Raw genomic sequence first — 22,500 nt, 5'->3', positions numbered from 1 at the left:
TGCTGCAAGATGCCGCCGATCGTGCCCTAGGGAGGGAACGCATTTTTCAGGACCATGTAGACCCCTTTGCCCGAAGTGACCAATATTTATTTTCACGCTTCAGACTGCCAAGAGCTGTGTTGCTAGAACTGTGTAACAGTTTGGAGCCAGCACTGCGGAGCCGTACCAGACGCTCTAATCCAGTACCACCACATGTACAGGTACTTTCTACCTTGGGCTTTTTAGCCACTGGTACATTCCAGACAGTATGTGGAGACAGGGTGGGCATCTCTCAGCCAACTATCAGCCGCATTCTTCCACCAGTCCTGGATGGATTAATTAAACTGGCCCCACTTTACATCAAGTTCCCCTACACAGCAGCGGAACAGATTCCCATCAAATTCGGATTCCATTCTATTGCTGGTCTACCAAACACCATCGGTGCAATAGACTGCACGCACGTGCGCATTAAGGCACCATCTCCAGATCCATTCCCATACCTTAACCGCAAGCGCTACCATTCCATTAATGTCCAACTCATCTGCGACTCTGACAACATCCTTCTAAATGTGGTCGCCCGGTACCCCGGAGGTGCACATGATTCATTTATTTTCCATAACAGCTCTGTGGGTATGCGCCTTGAGCAAGGAGCTGCTGGAGACGGATGGCTCATTGGTATGTATTGTATGTATATCTGTAGCCTACTCTAGGCTAGGCCTACAGATTGAGCTTTAATTAAGTCATTATAAATGACTGCACCCGTGGCCTTATATTCTTATACATTGTTTTATTAGGAGATCGTGGATATGCACTGGCCCCCTGGCTAATGACACCAGTCACCGGACCTCAGACTGCCCAGGAGGTGTCCTATAATGAGTCTCACGCCCGCACCCGCTCCACCATCGAGCGCACAATTGGCATCCTGAAAGGACGCTGGTTGTGTTTGGACACAGCAGGAGGCAAACTGCTTTACAAACCGGAGAAGGTGCGTTTAAATAGAACAGCTCCAGCACCGGAGCGCACTGGCCTATTAGTTTGTAGGACTATTGGCCAGTGCGCTCAGTGCTGTATTTCCGAACGCACCAGATAATGAAATTAGCACTCAGTAGGCTATTTATACCTCAGCCAAAATGTTAAGACCTTTTCTAACTTTCAAATCTTTCCATCATTTTAGGTTTGTAAGATGATCATGGCATGCTGTGTCTTACACAACATCGCTATGAAACGTGGTGTACCCCTTCCCCCACTGCCACAAGAAGCTGCGCGTCCTGACGCAGTAGGCCTACCACACATTGGACCAGATGACAGACCTGCTAACGACATGCTGCAACAATTAATTGCTCGATTCTAATTATGTTCATTTCCCACCATTAAAATACATTGCACAAAACAAACCAAGTGTCAGAACATGTTTTTTTTTTATTGCCTGAAATTTTCGTTGATGTCACTTAATTCATTCATAATGCGGGCCTGCGTTGCAGACAGCTCTCGCAGGACCTCTAGGATCAGAATTAAACTTTGCGCAATGCTCTCATTCGCTGTGGCAAGCCTCTCCTGGGTGTCCAACACCGCATCAGTGATTAGACGTGGGGGGGCATTGGCAGGCTGGCCACGGGACCTGGGTTGACGTGAAGTGGAGGTACCGCTGCAGGAAGGTGTTGGCTGTGATAATGATGGTGTTGGCTGTGCCTGTGATGATGATGATGGTGGTGGTGGTGGTGGTGGTGGCGGCACTGATGAAGACTCATCATCGTATTCCTCGGAGTCGGAGAGGAGCAGCAGCGACAGTGGTTCTGTAATTAAAATTAAGCCATTAGCGCCCGTTATTTGCGGGGGTTCAATTACGCACGCTTTATCTAGGCCTACAGCAAAAGCAGATGTTTAACCTACATACAAGGTAACACTTTAACACACGTAGCCTGCTGCCTACATGACATATTGAAGGGAAAACTGATTCACAAATATAATCACTTTACACACGGGGCGGCACAAACTGCTCTCCATATCATGCACGCTATTGTAAGCATACGGTCAAATATCTGACAAAAAAAAACCCTCACCTTCGGGTTCTGAGATGGGAAATGACGGCACTGTCACGGTGGTCAGATCGGAGTCCAGATCTTCGGTGTTTGCCACACCGGCCAGTGCCGTCTCGCCAATTATTGCCCCAATCCTCTCATCCTGTGGGGAGATCTCCAGTGGGGGACCCTGCCCACCCCCAGTACGCAGCATCTCCCTTCTGTAGGTGGCAATTTTTTTTTTGGCCTCAGATTTGATATCAAACCATTTCTTTTTTACATCAGCTGCAGAACGCCCCTCACCCGACACTATATTTACCGCTACAGTTATTTCACCCCAACACTGGGTTTTCTGGGTGCCTTTAAAGCCCGAGCTGACACTACTGAAAAGTATCGCCTTATGCTTTTCAACTTCCTGCAGCAGTACCTCCACTTCTGAACTTGACCAGTTTTTTTTTCTTTTTATATCAAGGCCATCTTTTGACTTAAGCTTGCGCTTTGACATTACTACGAGGTGGTAGATAAGTAGGCTACGCGTAGGCCTACACTATACTTATTCGTTGTCTTGTCTCTCTCTCTCTCTCTCTCTCTCTCTGTGTGTGTGTGTGTGTGTGTGGGTTGGCTCTTCCGCATTCTGCCTTATATGGGAATTTAAGGGCGTTTCCTCTACTGATTGTGATAGACGAGCACGCGCTTACCATTTTACATTCATCAACATAAGAACAGCAGGTGCGAACAATTTGGCAGTTTAAGAACACGTCATGAATGAGACTTGACTTCTCTTAGGAATTCACTTAGGAAGAAATGTAAGAGGAAATTTTAGGAACTTATTGCTGCATGAGGCCCATTGTTGTTAATGAAAACCACAGGGGGGTGTTCATTCAGAGCAGCTAGAGCAGACCATCTCACAGTTAGGCTACAGATGTAAACATTTAGTTTTTGTCTTTGGTAGCCTAGGGCACGTGCACAAGTTTGTTTGAGGGGCCTTCAAATGGCCGGCCTCTCCAAAAGGAAGGCCAAAAAGTAAGCAAGGTACTGCTCAGTATCAGCTATTATAGGAAGCCGGTCAATTTGGAGGAGGCATTGTTTCCTTTACCCATGATTGGTTTCTGCTGTGTCTGACAAGTATGTCAACTGTATTGTATGTAACAATGTTCTGCCTCATAGTCTGTTGTAAACTGGCTGTTTTTCTATTGTCTGACTGCACAGGGAGTGTTTATGTCTTTTGTACAAGGCATTCTTGTACTTTTGTTGATGTGGACAATAAATATTTAAAATGTGTGTGTGTGTGTGTGTGTGTGTGTGTGTGCGTAAGGGAGGGAGGGAAAAGGGTGAGGGAAAAGGGGGTGGGTGCGATGCAGCCACAGGTAGAAATGGCGGGTAGGTAGGAATAAAGGAGAGAACAACACAGGAGGAGATGAGGAGAGGAAGAGAGGAGAGAGGGGGCATGTGGGTGTGAAAGTGTGAGATATTGATTGTGCATTGTTGATTGTACATGAACCCAGGGAGGTGCAGAGAATGTTAGAGAGGCAGGGGCTGACATTCGTAAAAGAGCACTTTTTTGGCAAAATTGGGGGAAACAATTGACATTTACAGCCAGATGTAGAGGAATATCTCATTTTAAAACTAGAAAATGTGCTCCTCGGAGTACTCCGCCAGTACTGTTCCTGATTAATCCTGTCTTACCTATTTATATTACATATTGTCACGTGTCACTTGACCAATGTTAGCTTGGCTGATGGAAGCTCACTTCAAAAAATATAAATGATTCTTTGAAGTGACACACCTATTTATAGGTTTCTATTTCGTCATGCGTCTCGCTAGCCAATCAAAACACACCCTTTCAACATATTGTCACGTGTCACGTGAAGCTTGACCAATGTTAGCTTTGCGGACACACGGAAGGACGGAGACGAAAACATACTCTCCACCTCTGGCGGAGACAATTAGCGTTACTTAGGATACTTTTCTGCATGTTACTGTACAACAGTGCGACACAACCTTGCCCTGATCATGAAGCAGAGGAACATTGACAAAAACAATATATACTGTATATATGTGTGTGTGTATAGGTATATAGGTGTGTGTGCACACACACACACACGCACACGCACTCGCACTCGCACTCGCACACGCACGCACACGCACACACACACACACACACACACACACACAGAGCCTGATGCCATGATGACACATTGAGGTTGCCTAGCCAGAGCCATGAGCGATTTTTGTAGCAAGTCGGGAGAGAATTGGATTATTATTATTTTTTTTAACTTTTTTGTAATTATCTATATATATATATTATCGTGGAATTAACAATTTGCAGGAATAAGGAGTGCAAATCGTTAATTCCACATGTTTGATAACAGGAGGATGCAATCAAGCCAGCAAATAAACAAGGAAGACCATCAATGTATATAGGCTACTCCATAATATTAATCCATATTACAAATTGGGTGGCATATCATTAATATAGGATGAGTACTTTCTACTTTTGGTGCTTTAAGTACATATTTATTCAAATACTTACTGCGCGTCAAACTGGTAGGCTGCAAGATGGCGTCGAAAGTGGGCGGAGTTAACTGAAAAATCTTAACTCTGACGTCACTAAGCCCGTTCCCTATATACAAGACCATCTAGTTTTTTAGCAGTTAAACAGATCAGATCTGAGGAGTTAACCTGTAAGCTGCAGATTTTTTTTCTGTCCCAAAGCACTGCGATCAGGAGGTCAAAGTAATACAACAACACAGATCTGCAAAGTTCTGATCAGCAGACGCTGCAGAAACAGGCAGATTCAGACATCCCTGCACTAATAACAGGACGGATCTGCTATTACTTTGATATTATTATTATGGAGCTGTCAGTTGTGTCAAAGAAACTGTGGTGCGTGAGGAAACAGCTGATCGTCCTTCTGACTCCACTTCTGTTTCTGCCTTCGATTTTTGCTCTTCCAGAGAAGGAGGGGAAATGTCTTTACGTGGTTCTGCTGATGGCGTCGTGGTGGTGCACAGAGGCTCTTCCCCTGGCCGTCACCGCCATGCTGCCCGTGTGCCTCTTCCCGACCTTGGGAATCCTTCCGTCCAACACTGTTTGCCCTCAGTACTTCATTGACACCAACTTCCTCTTCCTCAGCGGTCTGGTGATGGCGTCCGCCATCGAGGAGTCGGGCCTGCATCGCAGGATAGCCCTGAAGGTTCTGAAGATTGTCGGAGTGAAGCCTGCTTGGCTTATACTGGGAATGATGCTCACCTCGTCCTTCCTGTCCATGTGGCTTAACAACACCGCTACCACCGCCTTGATGCTTCCTATCGCTAACGCTATCCTGGAGAGTCTCTACGGGCCCCTGGAGGACTTGAAACGGAACTGCAGGTCGATAGAGGAGTCAGACAATGACAAGCTGCAGTCAGTGAACTCACTGCCGTCAGAAAAACTAATATTATCAAAAGACGGGCAGGATGGAATAGAGCGCAGTGATGTGAGGACAGCTGAAGACCTGCGTTCAGAGTCAGAGTACCAGATGAAGGTGTGGAAAGGCCTCCTGATCTGCATTCCGTACGCTGCCAGCATCGGAGGCACTGCCACGCTGACCGGAACCGCACCCAACCTCATCCTGATCGGACAACTGAAAAGTTCCTTTCCAGACTGTGACGACATCAACTTTGGATCTTGGTTTGCATTTGCGTTCCCTCTCATGGTGGTGTTTCTGTTCCTGGGTTGGATCTGGATTTCATTTCTCTACGGGGGATTGAACTCAAGATTGTGTTCCAAGAGACAGGATGAAAGATCGCTGGCGGAAGCCAAAGCAGAAGCCGCCATCGACGACGACTACAGGAAACTGGGACCCATACATTTCGCTGAAGGGGCCATTTGTTTCTTCTTCGTGTTGTTCGCCGTCCTGCTGTTCACGCGAGACCCCAAGTTTGTCACCGGCTGGGCTGTGTTCTTTAAGAAAGGGTATGTTTCTGACGCAGTGACAGGAATCATCATCGTCTCAATGCTCTTCTTCTTCCCCTCCCAGAAACCTTCTCTCAGCTGGTGGTCCAACCCTCAAGCATCAAATACACCGTATGTTCCTCTGTTGTCCTGGAGGAAAGCTCAGGACTCGGTTCCATGGAACATCATTCTGTTGCTTGGTGGAGGTTTCGCAATGTCCAAAGGCTGTGAGGAGTCAGGTCTGGCCGCATGGATTGGAGGTCACCTCCAGCCTATCGCTAAGGTCCCACCAGCTGCAGCTGTCATGTTGATCACAGCCTTCCTGGCTTGTTTCACAGAGTTCGCCAGCAACACGGCCACAGTCATCATATTTCTACCTGTCATCGCTGAACTGGCGATGCATGCTTCCATCAACCCTCTGTACTTCATGATGCCGGCAACAATAGCATGTTCATACGCGTTCATGTTGCCCGTTTCCACCCCGCCAAACTCCATCGCCTTTGCCTCAGGACATCTTATGGTGAGTGACATGGTGAAAACTGGGGTTGTCATGAACGTTCTGGGTGTTCTGTTAGTTTCTCTGGCCGTGAACACGTGGGGCGTCGCCATGTTCGACCTGAACACCTTCCCCGACTGGGCTAACCTCCACCCCAACATCACCAGTGATGTCATAGACGTGATGACATTCAGCCCAGTGACCATTGATTTAGTCTCTTGATGTGAAGATGGTAGATGACAAGGTATACATTATAGTTCATACTCAATGATGTTTATTAACATTACATAACAGGCCATCATTATAGCAGTATAACGAGTCGTGTTGCGTTGACGCTACAATCAACGCCCACGTCCGACATACACAAACACAAAACAAGTTTCATGAAAATAGCAGATCTACAAGCTCACAACGTGTCGCATTGCGACGCCTTGTGAGCTTGTAGATCGGCTATTTTGGATTTCTGCACAGTGTAACATTACTGTCCTGTTTAAAAATGAATGAATAAACAAGGTTACTGTAGCAACATTAATGGAACCAAATGGACCCATTTGGGTAATTTTTTCATGTTAGGTACAGTAAGCCAGTAGTGAAAAGGGCAAACATGCATTTATGAATTAACAACTTAAGCCCTGTTTCAAACAGTGAAATTAGAAGACAAGTTGGTGAGCTTAACTTTTATAAAGGCTAAATAGCAGCATTTCATAATTTCCTCTTTTAATATGAATAAGAACTTTGGTGTCAACTGTATTCTTGACTACTGGTTATGCAGGAATGCACTTTTAATTAAGCACAGTTAATTGTGATTCATAAAATAAAAATAGAACTCCAGTATTGATTTAAAATAGGCCAATTTGCAGGTGATCAGGTGCAGATTAATTATTTTATCTCCATTACAATTACATTACACTGCAGTACCTACATTCCTGCATAAACTGCAGATTAATTGCCAGTGTGTTGTTGTGTCTGGTGGAACATACTGATGTTATCAATATGACTTGCCCTTTGCCCAGATTTTGTTTACTAGAGACTAGAGTGACATGGAAACTCCTGTTACTGAACAAACACTCTTTTATCGTGCTGGGTCACATATTAGCAAGAGCCACCACCCCAAAAAAACTCTCTCTGTGATCAATCAAAATTCTACTTTCAAACTGAAAAATTACAATGGTCTAGAGAGAGATGGCCCTACTTGACAAATAATATTTAAATAAACAGTACATAATATTTTGTTTTGTCCACACATACGTACCTTATCTGTTGCAAATTAAGACAGACCACTCCCCTGGACATGTGCACAGCCGAGTTTGGTTTCGATTTAAGAGCTTGCCTTGCAATACTTAGTTGTTCGCTGTGTCGCGCACTGAAAATAGCCTATCTACAAGCTCTCAACGACTCGGGCTGCGGTGCGTTGTGAGCTTGTAAATCGGCCATTTTCGGTCATATACTGTATCATAAATATGATCTGGAGATGGAGCGTATGGCATGGGTTTATACACAGAGGACAATTATTTCAACATAAAATGCTACATTTAAGTACGGCATGGAAAGGGGGCGTTTGCATTTTCTGTCACCATAGTAAAAGCTGCATTCATGCATGGTCCTGGAGAGGGAACTTTTTTTTACAGATGGGTAGAAGGACAGGTAAGGGGCTCAAGCCCCCTTTAATGTCTATGCATGCACATGCTTGCATGAACCACTTGAACCATAGCATCCCTATTCTGGGGGAACATTCGGTGAAGAGATTTGGTATAGAGGGGGGGAAAAAAGAGCAGACCAAGTACAGAGCCAAAGGTCAAATTTACTAAGTGGTTAGATATCCGAAAATACACATTAGCATGAAGCCAACATATTAATAGGCAACATAATATGTTGCCTCCACCGAGATGTTTTTTCCTGTCTGTCTGTCTGTCTGTCTGTCTGTCTGTCTGTCTGTCTGTCCGTCCGGCCACCTACTGTACCAGCAGGTTATATCTCAAAAAAGTTATGAACAAATTTTGCACAAAACATGGGGTGGGAAGGTTGGTCATGGGCCAAGGAAGAACTGATTAACTTACAAAAGTGGGCGTTGCGGTGGGCGTGACCACTGATGGATTGCCCATCTGCAGTATAGCGGGAGGATTCCCGGTGGGCCGGTCTATTTGTGGGCCGGTAGAAAGCTGTGTGTTTAGTTTTTTTTTTCCCTCGGCTGACTGGCCCACAGAGCGGGGAGAGAACAGCCCACTGGTTTCTGTCTCATACGCACCGTTATTACTTATTAAAACAACAAATCATGTGGATCTGGGGATCCACATGGGGACGGCGTGGCTCCAATGCTGATCTTGGACATTTCAACCTTTTTCATGCCAAGGACCCCTAAATTGACCCCCATCTGAAAACGTTTTGTGCCAGGGACCCCCAGAAACAAAGATTTGAGTTAAAAAATGTCGCTTTAGAAAACATAAATATTCAAAGATATGCGTACATTTTCAAGATTTTTCAAAAATAGCAGATCTACAAGCTCATAGCGCGGCTTGTAGATCTGCTATTTTTGAATAGCCAAAGCTAAGTGGCTAAAATGATTGTGATGCTATGTTAACTTATTTTGCTGGGGACCCCCTGGTTACCCCCTCAAGGACCACTGGTGGTCCCCGGACCACTGGTTGAGAACCACCAACCTATGACATCAATCATCTATGACGTCAGTCGCCTATGACGTATCTACGTACAGAATTCTCACCAACACCAACCGCAGAGCACACATAACTCCGGTGTTAGCAGCACTTCACTGGCTACCAATTAAGTCCAGAATAGATTTAAAAATGTTGTTAACCACTTATAAAGCACTACATATATTCAGACTTTATATTACCGACCTACTGCCCCCTAAGGACAATGTGAGATCCCTCGGGTCCTCTGACAAAGGCCTTTTTGAAGATACCCGCGTCTAATCGGGTGAGCGGGCCTTTGCAGTAGTTGCTCCCACACTGTGGAACGCCCTTCCCTTGGCATTAAAAAATGCTGAGTCTGTTGAAGGCTTTAAGAGCATGCTTAAAACACATTTGTTCCGTAGGCACTTTGTCCTACAGTATGAAGTTTTACCTGACTCACATAGGTCAATGCTTTGTTTTTTTATCCTTGTCGTATTGTATCTTTTCAGTATTTTGTACTATAATACCTGTTTCTAAAGGTGCTTTGTATTTTAAATGTACTTACTACTTACTTACTAGTATGACTCCAAATTTGGGCAAGGTTTCAGACCGTTCAGAGCCCCATTGAATTCCAATGTAGAAGTCAAATATTTCAAAACGTGAAAAAAGTATTGTATGTATTGTTATATACAGTAGGTAAGTTGTAGATCTACCCGTGAGTTACGGAGATCAGAAGTACAGTAGGACGTGCGTCTCTTAATTCTAACGGAGAAGTGACCATGATTACAGATGTCGACCCGTTCTTTTGCCCTCTACCACGCTGCGACTGTCGATACATGCAAGAAAAGCCTGGAAAACGAAAATGGATTGCAGCTTTTAGTCGACGCTCATCTCTTCTTGGCTGTTTTCCACGCCCAGGCCCCCGCGCAGCCTGAGGTGCTCAGACAACAACGCACAGCAGGCCCCGGATAACAGCCCGGCTTTCTTAACCCATTCAGACCCGGGAACGCAACGGTGTCATTTTTAGATTTCTTTGGGCTATTAAAAAATAGCAGATCTACAAGCTCGTAGCGCTTGTAGATCTGCTATTTTTTGAAAAATCTTGAACGTTTTTGCAAATCTTTGAATATATATTTTAGAGCGATTTTTTTTTTCTCAAATCTTTACTTCTGGGGGGTCCCTGGAACAAAATATTTTGAGATGGGGGTCCGCGGCAAAATATATACTATCATTTTGGGGGCCCTTGACATGAAAAAGTTTGAGAACCACTGATTATAGCAAAAAGTAAAAAAAAAACTGTTGGATTTAGAAGACATTTGTTTCGTAAGCACTTTGTCCTATGAAGTTTTACCTGACTCACATAGGTCAATGCTTTGCTTTTTATCCTTGTTGTATTGTATTTTACACTATTTTTGTACTATAATACCCTGTTTGTATCTTGTAGAATTCCCAGAAGTAAAGATTTTAGTTAAAAATAGCAGATCTACAAGCTCATAGCGCGGCACTCTGTGGCGCGCTATGAGCTTGTATATCTGCTATTTTTTTTATAGCCAAAGAAATCTAATAAATGACACACAAATGCGTTCCCGGTCTCAATGGGTTAAACCATTATCTGCCTCTACGCTTTATTATTTGAATAAATTCTGTCAAGCACCTGTAAGCGTGCACTGCATCTAAAGAGATTGATTTATTGCCTTCGCCTTAAATGAGTTACTGTGTTCGCTCATGGTCGGTGAGACGCGCGCACGCACGCACAAAGACACACACACACACACGCGTGCGCGCACGCGTGTTGTCCTTGCCTGCATGTATGCATGCGGTGTGTTCTGTTTGCTGCCCCTATTGAAAGAAAATGTATTGGCTCCACTCTGCACCTTTATGAGGGCATTATGGGGAAGCTTCCAGTGAAAATGAGATCTTTTTAGAGTCTCGCCCTTGGGTCAACCCTGAAGAGATCTCCAGAATATTAATAAAGGACAGGACAGAGGGGGGGGGGGAGGAGAGGTGAAAGCACCTCTTAGAAACTCTGGTGTTACAATATAATAGAGAGAAACGCTGTAAACACACACGGGGGAGAGAGGAAGCTTGACCACTTAAGCTTCAGTATATCCTCACAATTTTGAGTTATCACTATTTATTTATTTATTTATTAAACATTTTCAAAACTTTGGGATTTTTTTTAATATTGCCCCAAGTAGGGACACTCCTCTCTAAAAAATGTTCTACTCAAGGCGCTCAGAGTGCTCCGCAAAAAAAAGAAGAAAATGCAGTGCTAGGAAGAGGCATGGCAGAAAGGTGCTGTCAGCTCAAAACAACTCTTTCTGTAGAAGTCAATGTGTGAATTTAGAGAGGTTTAACATAGAACGTACAAAATGTGCAGTAGAGACATGACAATTAGACTGAAACTAAAATAAAATAAAATGATTGACATTGATGACATTAGAGCAGATTATCATGGATGTGTTCTGCTATCCATCTAAATCCATCCGATTACACTTTCCATGTGAAGTTGTGTGTCTGCGGACAACGGGCGTGGCGTGGTTGTGATTATACTGCAATTCGCGGCTGTAGAAGTGCGTGCATTCAAGAGCAAGTACATCACAGGCAGCACTCAGTACAAGGCAGAATCTAATGACCTTCTTCCAGACAACTGAAGGATTTGTGAGATCTTGCGTCAATTATTTCTTTGCATTCCTGTTATTCTCTCAAGACCTCAGATCCTAATATATTTTGTATAACTTTTTTTTATTCAGGTTTATCCTGTTCTGCTTGCTCCCATTTAACGAACCTGCCAACAAACATCACTTCAATTCCTTTGTTGTCACATCCTATAATCCAGCAGCTCAGTGGTCATATGGCCTACCTCAACATGGTCTCGATCAATCTCCAACTTTGGCAGTTTTGCAGAAACACTACTTTCCATAGTGTGCTGGAAAAAAAAATGCAATGGATTGGATTTCTTTTCAGGCCACCGATCATGTTCTCACAATACATATCAATGCTTTTTACAATCAGTTAAAATCACCCATGGGCGGGTTATATTTGTCAAGTCTAAAGAGAGAACAGCTGAAACAGCGATAGTACAGGGCTTTTTCTTTTGCTGCCCGAACCCTGCGGAATGCACTCCACATTACTATCAGAGAAGTCCCCACCCTCCAATCCTTCAAAACCGCTCTCAAAACCCACCTCTTCAATATGGCTTTCCCCAGCTAACTGCACACCCCCCTGTTTTACTGTCACACCATTTTTTATTGATTTGACTGCATTGTCTTAGCCTTTTTAGTGTTTGCTTGTTTTTTTTCTCGTTTTTTCCCCTCCCCCCCATGTAAAGCGTCTTTGGGTACTAAAAAAGTACAATATAAATATGAAATATTGTAATTATTATCTTACCATTATTATTATGTATGAGAAGTGAAACAGTTTCATGCAGGTACATGAACACTGGGTATGCGTAGTCACACACATTGAGCTTCTCACGGACATGCACTCAGATGTCCGTACAATATGCTCAGGTCCGATATAGGGCATCATCTTGGTGTCCCGGCATGGTTGTCCTCTGCAGCTTCAGTGGTCGTGTTCAAGACTCACATGTTCTGCCTTGTTCCTTATTATTTTCACATGACAAAAAGAGAGAAAATAATTCAGTAACAATGTTTTTGCTGAATTCATAAAACAGTGAATCATTGTAAAATAGGCTAACTCTGAAATGTCTGTCTCATGTTATTTGAAGATCTCACATTTTCCCCCCTGCTCTGATCTGCACAATGTCAACCATGGTATCCCGTTGTTCTAGCGATTGTGACACAAAAAGGGGTTCTTTCGACGACTTCAGATAAAAAAAGAGAGAGAAAAATTATAATCATTGAAAAAACATCATTTGTTTTAGACAAATCATGTTCATAGCATTTGAACTATATGACACACAACTGGATAGATGCAGGAGCAGACACACTAGCACCCACAGTGATGAACTATGTTGACTAGAAATGTGGGATTGATGGGGGTCTTCAATGTTTTTCAGGCCACGGTTAAATGTGTCATTTAACCACTTGACCCCTCAATACTTTGTAAACTTGACCCTTGGCCCTGTACTTAGTCTGCAGATCTAGATCAGCTAATTTTGGCGGACGTTCCCCCCAGAATAGGGATTCTAGGGTTCAAATGGTTAATGTAAAAGTAAAAAAAAAAAAAGGTTCCTATAACACAAAGACTTGACGGCCCTGCTGCAGTGTCTCTGAGGGCCCCCTAGGTGTCCCAGAGCCCATGTTGAAGACCCCTGGTCTAAGATAATCTGTGATGAGGCCAATCCAATTGATTCATGTGAATCTGATTCTGAGTCATGTTAACAAGGATGGTGTGGTCCTCAGTAAGTATCAGTAGCAGTAGTAGTATCAATGGTTGTCATGGTCACAGTCTCTTCCCCTCTCCAGATTATCACATACTAGCATACTTTTTGTATGCCAAATTAATTTTTGAACGGTTTCTGAAATCATGAAAGCCAAAAAAAGAAAAAGGAGAAACAATATTGTGCCACGGCAAGTGATTTATGTGTAGTACCTCTACTTTGCCACCAGATGGGGTACTTTCGTAACTACGTAGTATGTCCTAAGAGAAACCTTACTGCGCTAAGTAGATACTAAACAGTAGGCTTAAAATAGCATACTGTGATGCATTTAGCACGTTAGTAGGTGGTTTCGGACAACCCCCCTAGTGTTGTGATTGTTGTGTGTGTAATATGTAATCTGTGTGTGATTGTGTTATTCTATGTTTACTGTTTAGTGTTTTTAAGTAAAGTCTGTAATAATAATGTCCTTCTCGACTCTTGAGTTTTGTTTTCATGGTTCTTAGAGTTCCTGCTTTTAGGCCCTCCTTTAAGTTTGAGAGACAAAGAACAATTTGTTATGCATTGCCATTAAGTCAACTGTCATTTGTTTAAAGCTATACTAGGTAACTTTTTCAAAAAAACTAAAGTTAAATTGTATATCTTTTATGAGTGGCAAATGTTTCACAACACCCACTCCATGAATTTCACCCCCGAAAGCCTTTTATAAACATATTTTCTATTGAAACGGTGGTGGGGCGCCCTTCCCGCGAAAATGACGTCATCCGGCAAACAGAAATGCACCGGTTTCCTGTTTGGCCAGGAACTAGCGCATTATAGGATTTGAAGATAAAAAAACAACAGCAAAAGCTCATGGTAACTAAAGCTCTACTGGCTAAGAGAAACAATCCGTAGATAGTATAAAACAATTAAAATAACACTTTTTGAAACGCTTCCGCCTTCCGGTGAAAACAAATGGAATTCTGGGTAATGCAGGACTCTGCAATAGACCTGCAATGATGGTAGTGACCAGGTAGTGAAAATCGTTTTTTGGACCTACCTCGTACTGCTTTAACATTAGGAAAAAGGAAAATAAAGTGGTGATGTATGTAACAATGTGTTACATAACATGTATGTTTAAAAAAAAGAAATCATCGGGGACAGACAGGATTTGTGATTTGGGGCACCTGCACATAATTTGGGACTCTCCCAAACTTTTCGGGACATCTCATCCTAATTGCCTCTCAACCGCTACCCTTTTTTAAATTATACATTTTGTATCTGTATCATTACTTTAAGTATATTGATGCTACCCTTAGCTGTATTTCCTTTTTATTGGTATCTGCTCTGTGTTCCTTTATGCTGTACTGCTACTGACAACCCCCATGGGAACCATAAAGGTCTTCATCTGGCAAATGTATATTTGCCTGATGAAGACCTATATGGTTGAAATGTTGCACCACTAATACAATTGTTTGGGAGCTTTAAACCAGTGTGCGGATGTCTTAACCTTTTTTTCTGCCTATCTATCTAAGTGCTTCAATCACTGCATGTGTAATGCCAAAAGCATAAGACAGAATTACCAAGGCACATTCTAAACTGGAAGAACCAAAAGGACGAATCTCAGGTGCTGATGTCTGACCATTGCAGCCACTACAGCTAGGAGACCAGGCCAGATAAACACAGGTACAGTGGGAACCGTTGTAATGCAGGTGACTGGAGTGGGTACATGGGCAGAATGGCACTGCAGCCGCACAGGAGACTGGGCACTACATGAACCTTCCGACATCCCTGGACTGGCCTGGACAGAGGTTCCACCAGCAGTTGGAAGAGACGCTACTGTATTTATGGTCTGAGCCCGTACTTTCTCTCCACTTCTTTCTGGGAGTAGGCCATGTCACTTAACGAGTACAAATTGACAATTTCCATCTCTGATTTGGCAAAGTTAATGGCATTGTTGAACATTTCTATTGCTTTTTCGAGATTGCCCCTCTCAAACTCAATGCGTCCCATTGTTTCATAGGCAAAGTCACACTTGTTATCAATCTCAATTGCCTTGCTGATGAGCTCCAGACTCAAGTCAAGGTCTTCCGTCCACTCACGCTGCAACCAACCCTTGTGTACGTATGTCGTTGCATTGTCTGGTTCCAGGTCAATGCATTTGTCATACATCTCATCTGCTTTTCCAAACTGTTGCTGATCAGTCAAGGCCTGAGCGTAAAGTCTGTACACCTCTGCACATTTGGGAAACCTTCTGATGATATCCTCAAAGCCGTCTATTGCCGTCTGTACTTGGGCTCGGTTGTTTCCAGCAAATGCCTTTCTGTAGAGGGCAAAGCACTTCTGTGCCTGGGCTTGAGCACAGTTCGGTCTCAGCAGGATGCACCGATCAAAATCACCTATGGCATCATCCATTTGGTCCAACAGGATGTTAAGCTGCCCCCTGTGGTGGTAGACGTCTGCGTTGCGCGTGTCGATCTCAACCGCCATGTCAAAATCCTGCGTGGAGAGCAGAGGCTGTTCCTGCTGCAGGTAGATAACGCCACGCTTGATCAAAGCATTGGCACGGAGCTTCACGTTGGCATCCTGCATGTCGATGACGCGGCCCAAGTCGGGCCGCGCGCTGGTGGCGTTGCCACTCAGCAGGTAGAACGTGGCACGCAGCAACAGGGCCTCCGCTGTGTATTTGCCTCCAGAATCAATCTCCTTGGTGCACTCACTGATGATCTTATCATAGTTCTCCTCCTCCATGTACCGTTGGGCATTTAGGTAGGCCGAGCTCTTGTTGCCCTCTGCTAACTCACCCTCATTGTCTTTCTTCTGGGAGATGATGTCATCCGTGAACAAGCTGAAGTACGACTTGATGAACTGAGGAGAAGGCATCACCGGCTCGCGGTTCTTGTACTTGTCTTCGGCCTTTTCTTTTGCGAGCAGCTTCAGCACCTTCTCTGCCAGCATCATGCTCTGCTGGTTCTGGAACACCTCGAGAATGCACACGGCCGTGACGTCTTCCAGACATTCCTGCTTGTTGTCCAGTCTCTCCAAAGCCTTGGCTCTCCTGAACAGAGCCTTGACATAGTGCGGCTTCAGTTCCACAGCCTGAGAGCAGTCCCGCACCACCTCCGTCCATCTTGTCAGTTGCTCATAAGCAGCAGCTCTGTTCTGGTAGAAGGTCGACAGATCAGCCTTTTGATCGGTGGGGCAGAGGGCGATGGCCTCTGTGTAGTACTGGATAGCCTCGTCATACTTGCCAGCCATGAAATACTTGTTGCCCTCTTTCTTTGCTGCCTGGGCCTGGTCTAAGTCACACATGTTCTCCTCCTGGTCGCGGCTGTCGTCTCGGCCCTGCAAGGCGCTCATGCTGGCTTCAGGAGTCGTACTCTCTCCGTTACCTGTCTTCACGCTACACTGCTTCTCTTTGGCCTTGCAGGTCCACAGGTACACCACTCCCAGGACTAGCGGGGAACCCACCAGCAGCACCAGCTGCAACCGCGGCAGGGCACTCACAAAGGGCATTTCTGCTAGCTTTGAAGGAACACCTATGCGCTACAGAGTTTTGCTGATGGTGAATCTGTTGCGACTTCGTCTTCTGGGGCTCTCAGCAAGCATGTCAGTACCAGTTATAAGAGCCAGTGATCACATCATGCCGTCATATTAATGACACCAGACATATCCATATCCATATATATATATATATATATACATTCATTGACATCGTTAATTTATTCCCACACTGAGTATGGGCATAAAGGAACACAGGACACAGAATCACAGATGCACTGCTGATCCCTAATGTCAACTGGTTGTTGGAGGCGGCGGCGACGACATCTGTAATACAATGTCCTATTGATGACATCAGGCATCTCCATACATGGGCATACAGGGACACAGACACAACACAACAGGAAGATACACTGAGATTCCTGGATTCATAGATAGAGTAGAAGACGAGTGCAGTACCCGTTCTCAGAGTACTAATAGATGACTGATCACAGCACAAATTGCTACATGATCAAGAAGAATATTGTTGTCCTATTTTCGGCGTTGGCCCGCAATTTGAGTGCAGTCACTGATCGCCACTTCAGCTTTGGCTCCGCAGGACTTAGAGGTATGTATGATGATATCCTCACACTGGTGAAGGGTATAATTCCCCCACTGACATCGAAAAAGCATAAGGGACAAGATGGAATAATCGGGATCATTGGAGGTTGCCAAGAGTATACAGGAGCGCCATACTTTGCTGCCATCTCTGCGTTGAAAGTGGGCGCCGACCTCTCTCACGTATTCTGCACCAGGGACGCCGCCGTCGTCATCAAGTCATACAGCCCCGAGCTCATAGTCCATCCTGTACTGGACAGCCCCAACGCAGTGGAGGAGATCGAGAAATGGCTCCCAAGACTGCACGGCCTGGTGGTGGGCCCGGGACTAGGGAGAGACGACGCACTCCTGGAAACAGCCAAGGAGGTCATAGAGAAGGCAAAAGAAAGAAATATTCCTATAGTTATTGATGCAGACGGACTATGGCTTGTTGCACAGCAGCCATCTGTCATTTGGGGGTACCAGAAGGGGATCATCACCCCTAACTTCAAGGAGTTCACACGTCTATATGAGGCACTGCTCCATGGAGCTATGGACAGCAGTGATCGCCAGAAGAGCGCCATGGAGCTCAGCGAGGCTATGGGATACCTCACCGTGGTGCTCAAAGGGGAACAGGACCTAATCACGGACGGCACCGAGGTGATCCTGTGCGGCGTCGAGGGCAGTGGCAGACGATGTGGAGGACAAGGTGATCTTCTCTCTGGATCCCTGGGTGTACTCGCGCACTGGGCCTATGCTACACCTGCTGGAATGTTCAAAAGTGTAAATCCGTCGGTCGTTGCAGCGTTCGGGGCTTGTTCCCTTACCAGGCAGTGCAACCGTCAAGCATTCCACCAACATGGTCGATCCACAACCACTTCAGACATGATCCAGGAGATCGGCTCTGCCTTCAAAAAGCTCTTTGAAAACTGAAAGAAATGAATGAATGAATCAAAAAATCAATAAATCAATTATCCATTCTTGAGAATTGAGACAAAACCTTGAATTATTTGTATTTGTTTTCAATATTCATCAATTATGCCGGGAATATATATTTTAAAAGATCAAAGTGTTGACTATTAAACCATGTAATGGGCCAACCTCCCACTTAACTTGACGGAGTTGACAACGATCTTGCACTCAACTTTAAAGGGCCAAAGCTTATACAAAAAACACATTTTTAAACAAAGATGATATTAATAGTACATTCTTACACCTATCTTTCCACCCTTAATCAAAGACGAGACCCATGGAGTGTGGTGAGTCAGTCCGCCACGGTTAAACAGCAGATTTGTGTTCGCGAGACGGGTCGCGTGTGTGCGTGTGTGCTGGCGATGGGGGACGCCTCCGCCTGTTGGAACTGTTTATACGCGGGTGTTTGTGTGTGTGTGTGGAACGCTCGTGCAAACGCGAAAAGAGACACACACAGGGGGAGAGAGAGGGACAGAGAGAGAGAGCGAGAGAGATAGAGAGAAACAATCGTGCACGGCACGCACAGCATTGCCATGTCCTCTAATTATAAGCACCTCTGGCTTACTTTTACAAAATGCTCTCTCTCACCCTGTGCGGTGGCTGTGCGGTGGCTGTGCGGTGGATCTGCGATGCGAAGTGGATGCTACGTCACACTAGATGACGTAAGTATTTACGTACTTCTTACATAATGAACTTTAAGAATATACCCAAGATTTTGTTTTATTAAGTGTGTTAATAAGTAATAATTGTTTTGGTAGGACATGATTTCACGTTTCTGACAGGTACCTTGCCTTTGGTGCAGGGTAATTGTACTGCAATCACACCTGGTGATTTGTGATTGCATTATGTGCTTGTGAAAGAAGATTACATGCGTTTAGTGCTGCTGTGAATACCAGCAATTAATCATTGGGTGAGCACACACAGAGTGCGACAAATTAGCATGCCACAGAGGTGAATGTTCTATGGCTGTATATGTATGGATAGCCATTCTAGGACTACATAATGTTCATGGTCTTTTCTGCTTTTTGTTTTGTAGTGTAGATTGACAGATTTATTGACAAACCCCATAATGCATAAACACAATTGTACATGTATTTGTCAAAAGGATAAGCAACAGATTAACCTGTTACAACTCAACTAATTGATGGTTATAGGCAGATTTCTAACTTGGTCGATGGTTTGGTGGAGACCACCTTCGTTCATCTTTTCAAACAACTCGTTTCCAGCCCTCTCTTGCCTTTGTCAAATGTAAGAATCGTGTCAGATGTTTACAGGAATGAAGGGAACCAGTTCCTGTTGGTTTATAGAATAGTGGAATTACTCGGACTACATTAAATTAAGGACTACCAATCTTTTAACCCTAATTTGTAAATTCACCTTGCAAATCCTAACCTAATTTTTCTGAAAAATTCTTTATAAAAAAAATGATGTTGCTGTATACAGATGCGTTCCCGAATTGAAGGGTATAACAACGTATAGGCTTTCCAGTTCTCAATAGGTTAATAAATAATTCCAAATATTTAAGATGCGCAGTAAGTACGTAGTAAGTAAGTAAAACAAAGTAAAAGGCGGTAATATGTTTTAAAACAGTCAATCTCACGTTGGCATAAAATATCTCATGTCCACAGGCAAAACTCAATAAAAGCACTCAGGGTTCAACTAAAGAGAACTTGATTGATTAAATGTGAGAACAAATGCACATTAGCACATTTTAGTACAGATATTTGCCCAGACATCAAATTGTACAATAGTCAAATACTGACAGAAGTATTTTCCCCCCTGACAAGCAGAACTTACTTCAGCAATGCACCGCTTAATAAAAAGCACTAACGTAGAGCAGCTATTGAATTCCCTGAGTTAAGTTCAGCAATAACTGCTGTAATCTGAGAGGGAGGGGAGGGGAGGGAGACAGGGAAATAATTAGGAGAAAAATGAGTTGGCGTTTATGTCCTCACAAGTATAGTAATACAAACATGTAAGTGTGTGCGTGCATGCATGCCCGTGTGCCTGCCTGCGTGCGTGGCGTAACCCTGCGTGGGTGAACACACAACACCAACACTTCCCCTGTTGTGTTCTCGAGCTCTTTTTTTTACTTATATCAGCCTTCTGGAGCAGAGAGTTTGTGTACAGTACGTATCAGCCGTTGGAGCTCTCCGCTCTGTCAGAATGGTGCTGTCGGGTGCCAGAGCAATTCCCCCCACCTCCACTTGCTTCGGGTTCATACGCACACAGCTGTCCTCCAAGCAACTTGGCACGGCCTTCATGCCACACTGGGGGGGGGGTCAACCAGGCTGCGTCGTACCCATTCTTGTAACTCACTTTAAGGGAAAGGCACGCTCAACTCAAAGGGCAATCTTGAGGTATAGTCTTGAGGTTATCTGGGTGCGGATGCTACAATACACACCGCAATCTCTGATGAAGTGCAGGAGTCTTTAATAATGATCCGGAAGCACCAGTCTACAAGAAAACTTACAACCTTGGTTCTGGTGACTGATATTGTCCCCTGATATTGTCCTTCGAATGCAATAATTGTATTTATTTATTTTATTATTATCATTATTATTATTTTCATTTTCCAAACAAATTATATACAAAATAAATTAAAACAAATATTGAAAAACACGGCCCCAAACATCTTAGAAGGACCATATCAATCACCAGAACCAAGGACGGGTGTTTATGATGAATCTATCATGTTTAAAATGGAGTTTGAAGTTACGATGGGTTTGTATAGGAAGGGGGCGTGTCTGATAAAATGAAAATCTAATATCTAAATACTGAATCAAGCAACTGTCTGGGGTGCCTGCAAAAGCCAGAGTAGATGTCAAAAATACCCCAAACATATTTGAAAATGAAATATCCCTTTAAGACTTAAGGCTAGGCTATATAAACACGAATAGTGAAATCTGATCTAAAATTGTTTACTAAGACACTCAGCCATGTCAATATTTCCTCCAGGTGGGCTCTAAAGACTTTTTTTTTTTTAAGTTTTGAACTACCAACCTCTGCTATGAGAGGCAAGTATCTTATCACTGCACCATTGTTTGTTTGTTTTCCCCCTCTTTGTATTAACAATGTTTTCTAAACTGGGCACCTGGTGCATTAGAACTGTTTTTTTCCTTCTTACCCAGTATTATTTGATCAATTCCCCCTACCCTAGTAGCATATTAGCTATGTTAATAGCATGTGTGTTGAAAAGGCTAAAACACGATTTCTGATGTTGTAATCACTGTGAGTGTTTAAGCTGTAATGTCTAGTCTAATTAAACCTTGGCTCGGTAGCCTAAATGCCCCATTTCTTTAAAACCACACTGTACAATAGACGTTGACAGATTGCATAGCAACAATATTCACATGCACGATAGGCTGTGTGTGAACTGAAGACGTAATTAAATCTACTCTAACTTTGAATATCGACTCAAATGTGTTCTCGTTGAATATGCTGTAGATGACATCGGTCACTCAGACATTAGCCAGCGTTTAGCCCCATATAGTACCTCTCCCTCCGCTATGTAGCTCCGAGATGAGGTCCTATATCGTTCTCTGCCGTTCGGCTGAAAAATGTCCGCACATTTGCCACTTTACATGTTTCTTACCCCTTTCTGCACATCGTATCCAAAAAGTAAAGGTATTCTGAAATGATCACAGATGTTTGAAATTTTAACTCACCATAAAATCTAACAAACGAGTTGAAAAAAGTGTTTAAATCGCTTCTCTCCTGAGCCGGTTCAATAATATTATGCATTAGAAGATGCAATTCAACATTTGACCAGTAGGGCAATGAGTAATGTTATCTCTATGGGCGCAACTCTTGCGCAATGTCTTAAAAACATGTAACCGGCGGAGGAGAGAGGCGAATAAAGTGCTTTTTTCAACTCGTTTGTTAGATTTTATGGTGAGTTAAAATTTCAAACATCTGTGATCATTTCAGAATACCTTTACTTTTTGGATACGATGTGCAGAAAGGGGTAAGAAACATGTAAAGTGGCAAATGTGCGGACATTTTTCAGCCGAACGGCAGAGAACGATATGGAACCTCATCTCGGAGCTATACAGCGGAGGGTGAGGTTCC

General features: G+C 43.9%; 4 protein-coding genes across 4 annotated transcripts in view; 3 read left to right on the top strand and 1 right to left on the bottom strand.

Moving 5' to 3' along the window:
• Window positions 1-1,259, top strand: part of LOC311053886 (putative nuclease HARBI1) — a gene marked incomplete at both ends in the record, with an annotated part of 1,275 nt that extends 16 nt beyond the window's left edge. Inside the window, 3 exons of the mRNA XM_084069654.1 lie at window positions 1-570; window positions 774-964; window positions 1,236-1,259. The exon at window positions 1-570 is cut by the window's left edge and continues 16 nt beyond it. Coding sequence (XP_083925780.1) covers window positions 1-570; window positions 774-964; window positions 1,236-1,259 — 785 coding nt within the window. The remainder of the gene's footprint in view (window positions 571-773; window positions 965-1,235) is intronic.
• Window positions 1,260-4,851: 3,592 nt separating this feature from the next.
• LOC311053878 (Na(+)/dicarboxylate cotransporter 3-like) lies at window positions 4,852-6,651 on the top strand (the record flags this gene model as incomplete). Its single annotated transcript, XM_084069641.1, has 1 exon — window positions 4,852-6,651. The coding sequence occupies one exon, from the start codon at window positions 4,852-4,854 to the stop codon at window positions 6,649-6,651; it is 1,800 nt and encodes a 599-aa protein (XP_083925767.1).
• An 8,574-nt stretch (window positions 6,652-15,225) lies between these two features.
• Window positions 15,226-16,896, bottom strand: LOC311053874 (mitochondrial import receptor subunit TOM70-like; the record flags this gene model as incomplete). The annotated part of the gene is made up of 1 exon (XM_084069633.1): window positions 15,226-16,896. One exon carries the CDS (start codon window positions 16,894-16,896, stop codon window positions 15,226-15,228), a length of 1,671 nt encoding a protein of 556 aa, XP_083925759.1.
• A 594-nt stretch (window positions 16,897-17,490) lies between these two features.
• LOC311053870 (ATP-dependent (S)-NAD(P)H-hydrate dehydratase-like) lies at window positions 17,491-18,390 on the top strand (the record flags this gene model as incomplete). The annotated part of the gene is made up of 1 exon (XM_084069613.1): window positions 17,491-18,390. The coding sequence occupies one exon, from the start codon at window positions 17,491-17,493 to the stop codon at window positions 18,388-18,390; it is 900 nt and encodes a 299-aa protein (XP_083925739.1).
• Window positions 18,391-22,500: the final 4,110 nt, after the last annotated feature.

This window comes from Gymnoscopelus microlampas, assembly GCF_963454915.1.
Source record: "Gymnoscopelus microlampas genome assembly, chromosome: 2".
Taxonomy (NCBI): domain Eukaryota; kingdom Metazoa; phylum Chordata; class Actinopteri; order Myctophiformes; family Myctophidae; genus Gymnoscopelus; species Gymnoscopelus microlampas.
The sequence above is the reverse complement of the archived record's forward strand: the minus strand, read 5'-3'. Positions and strand labels throughout refer to the sequence as shown.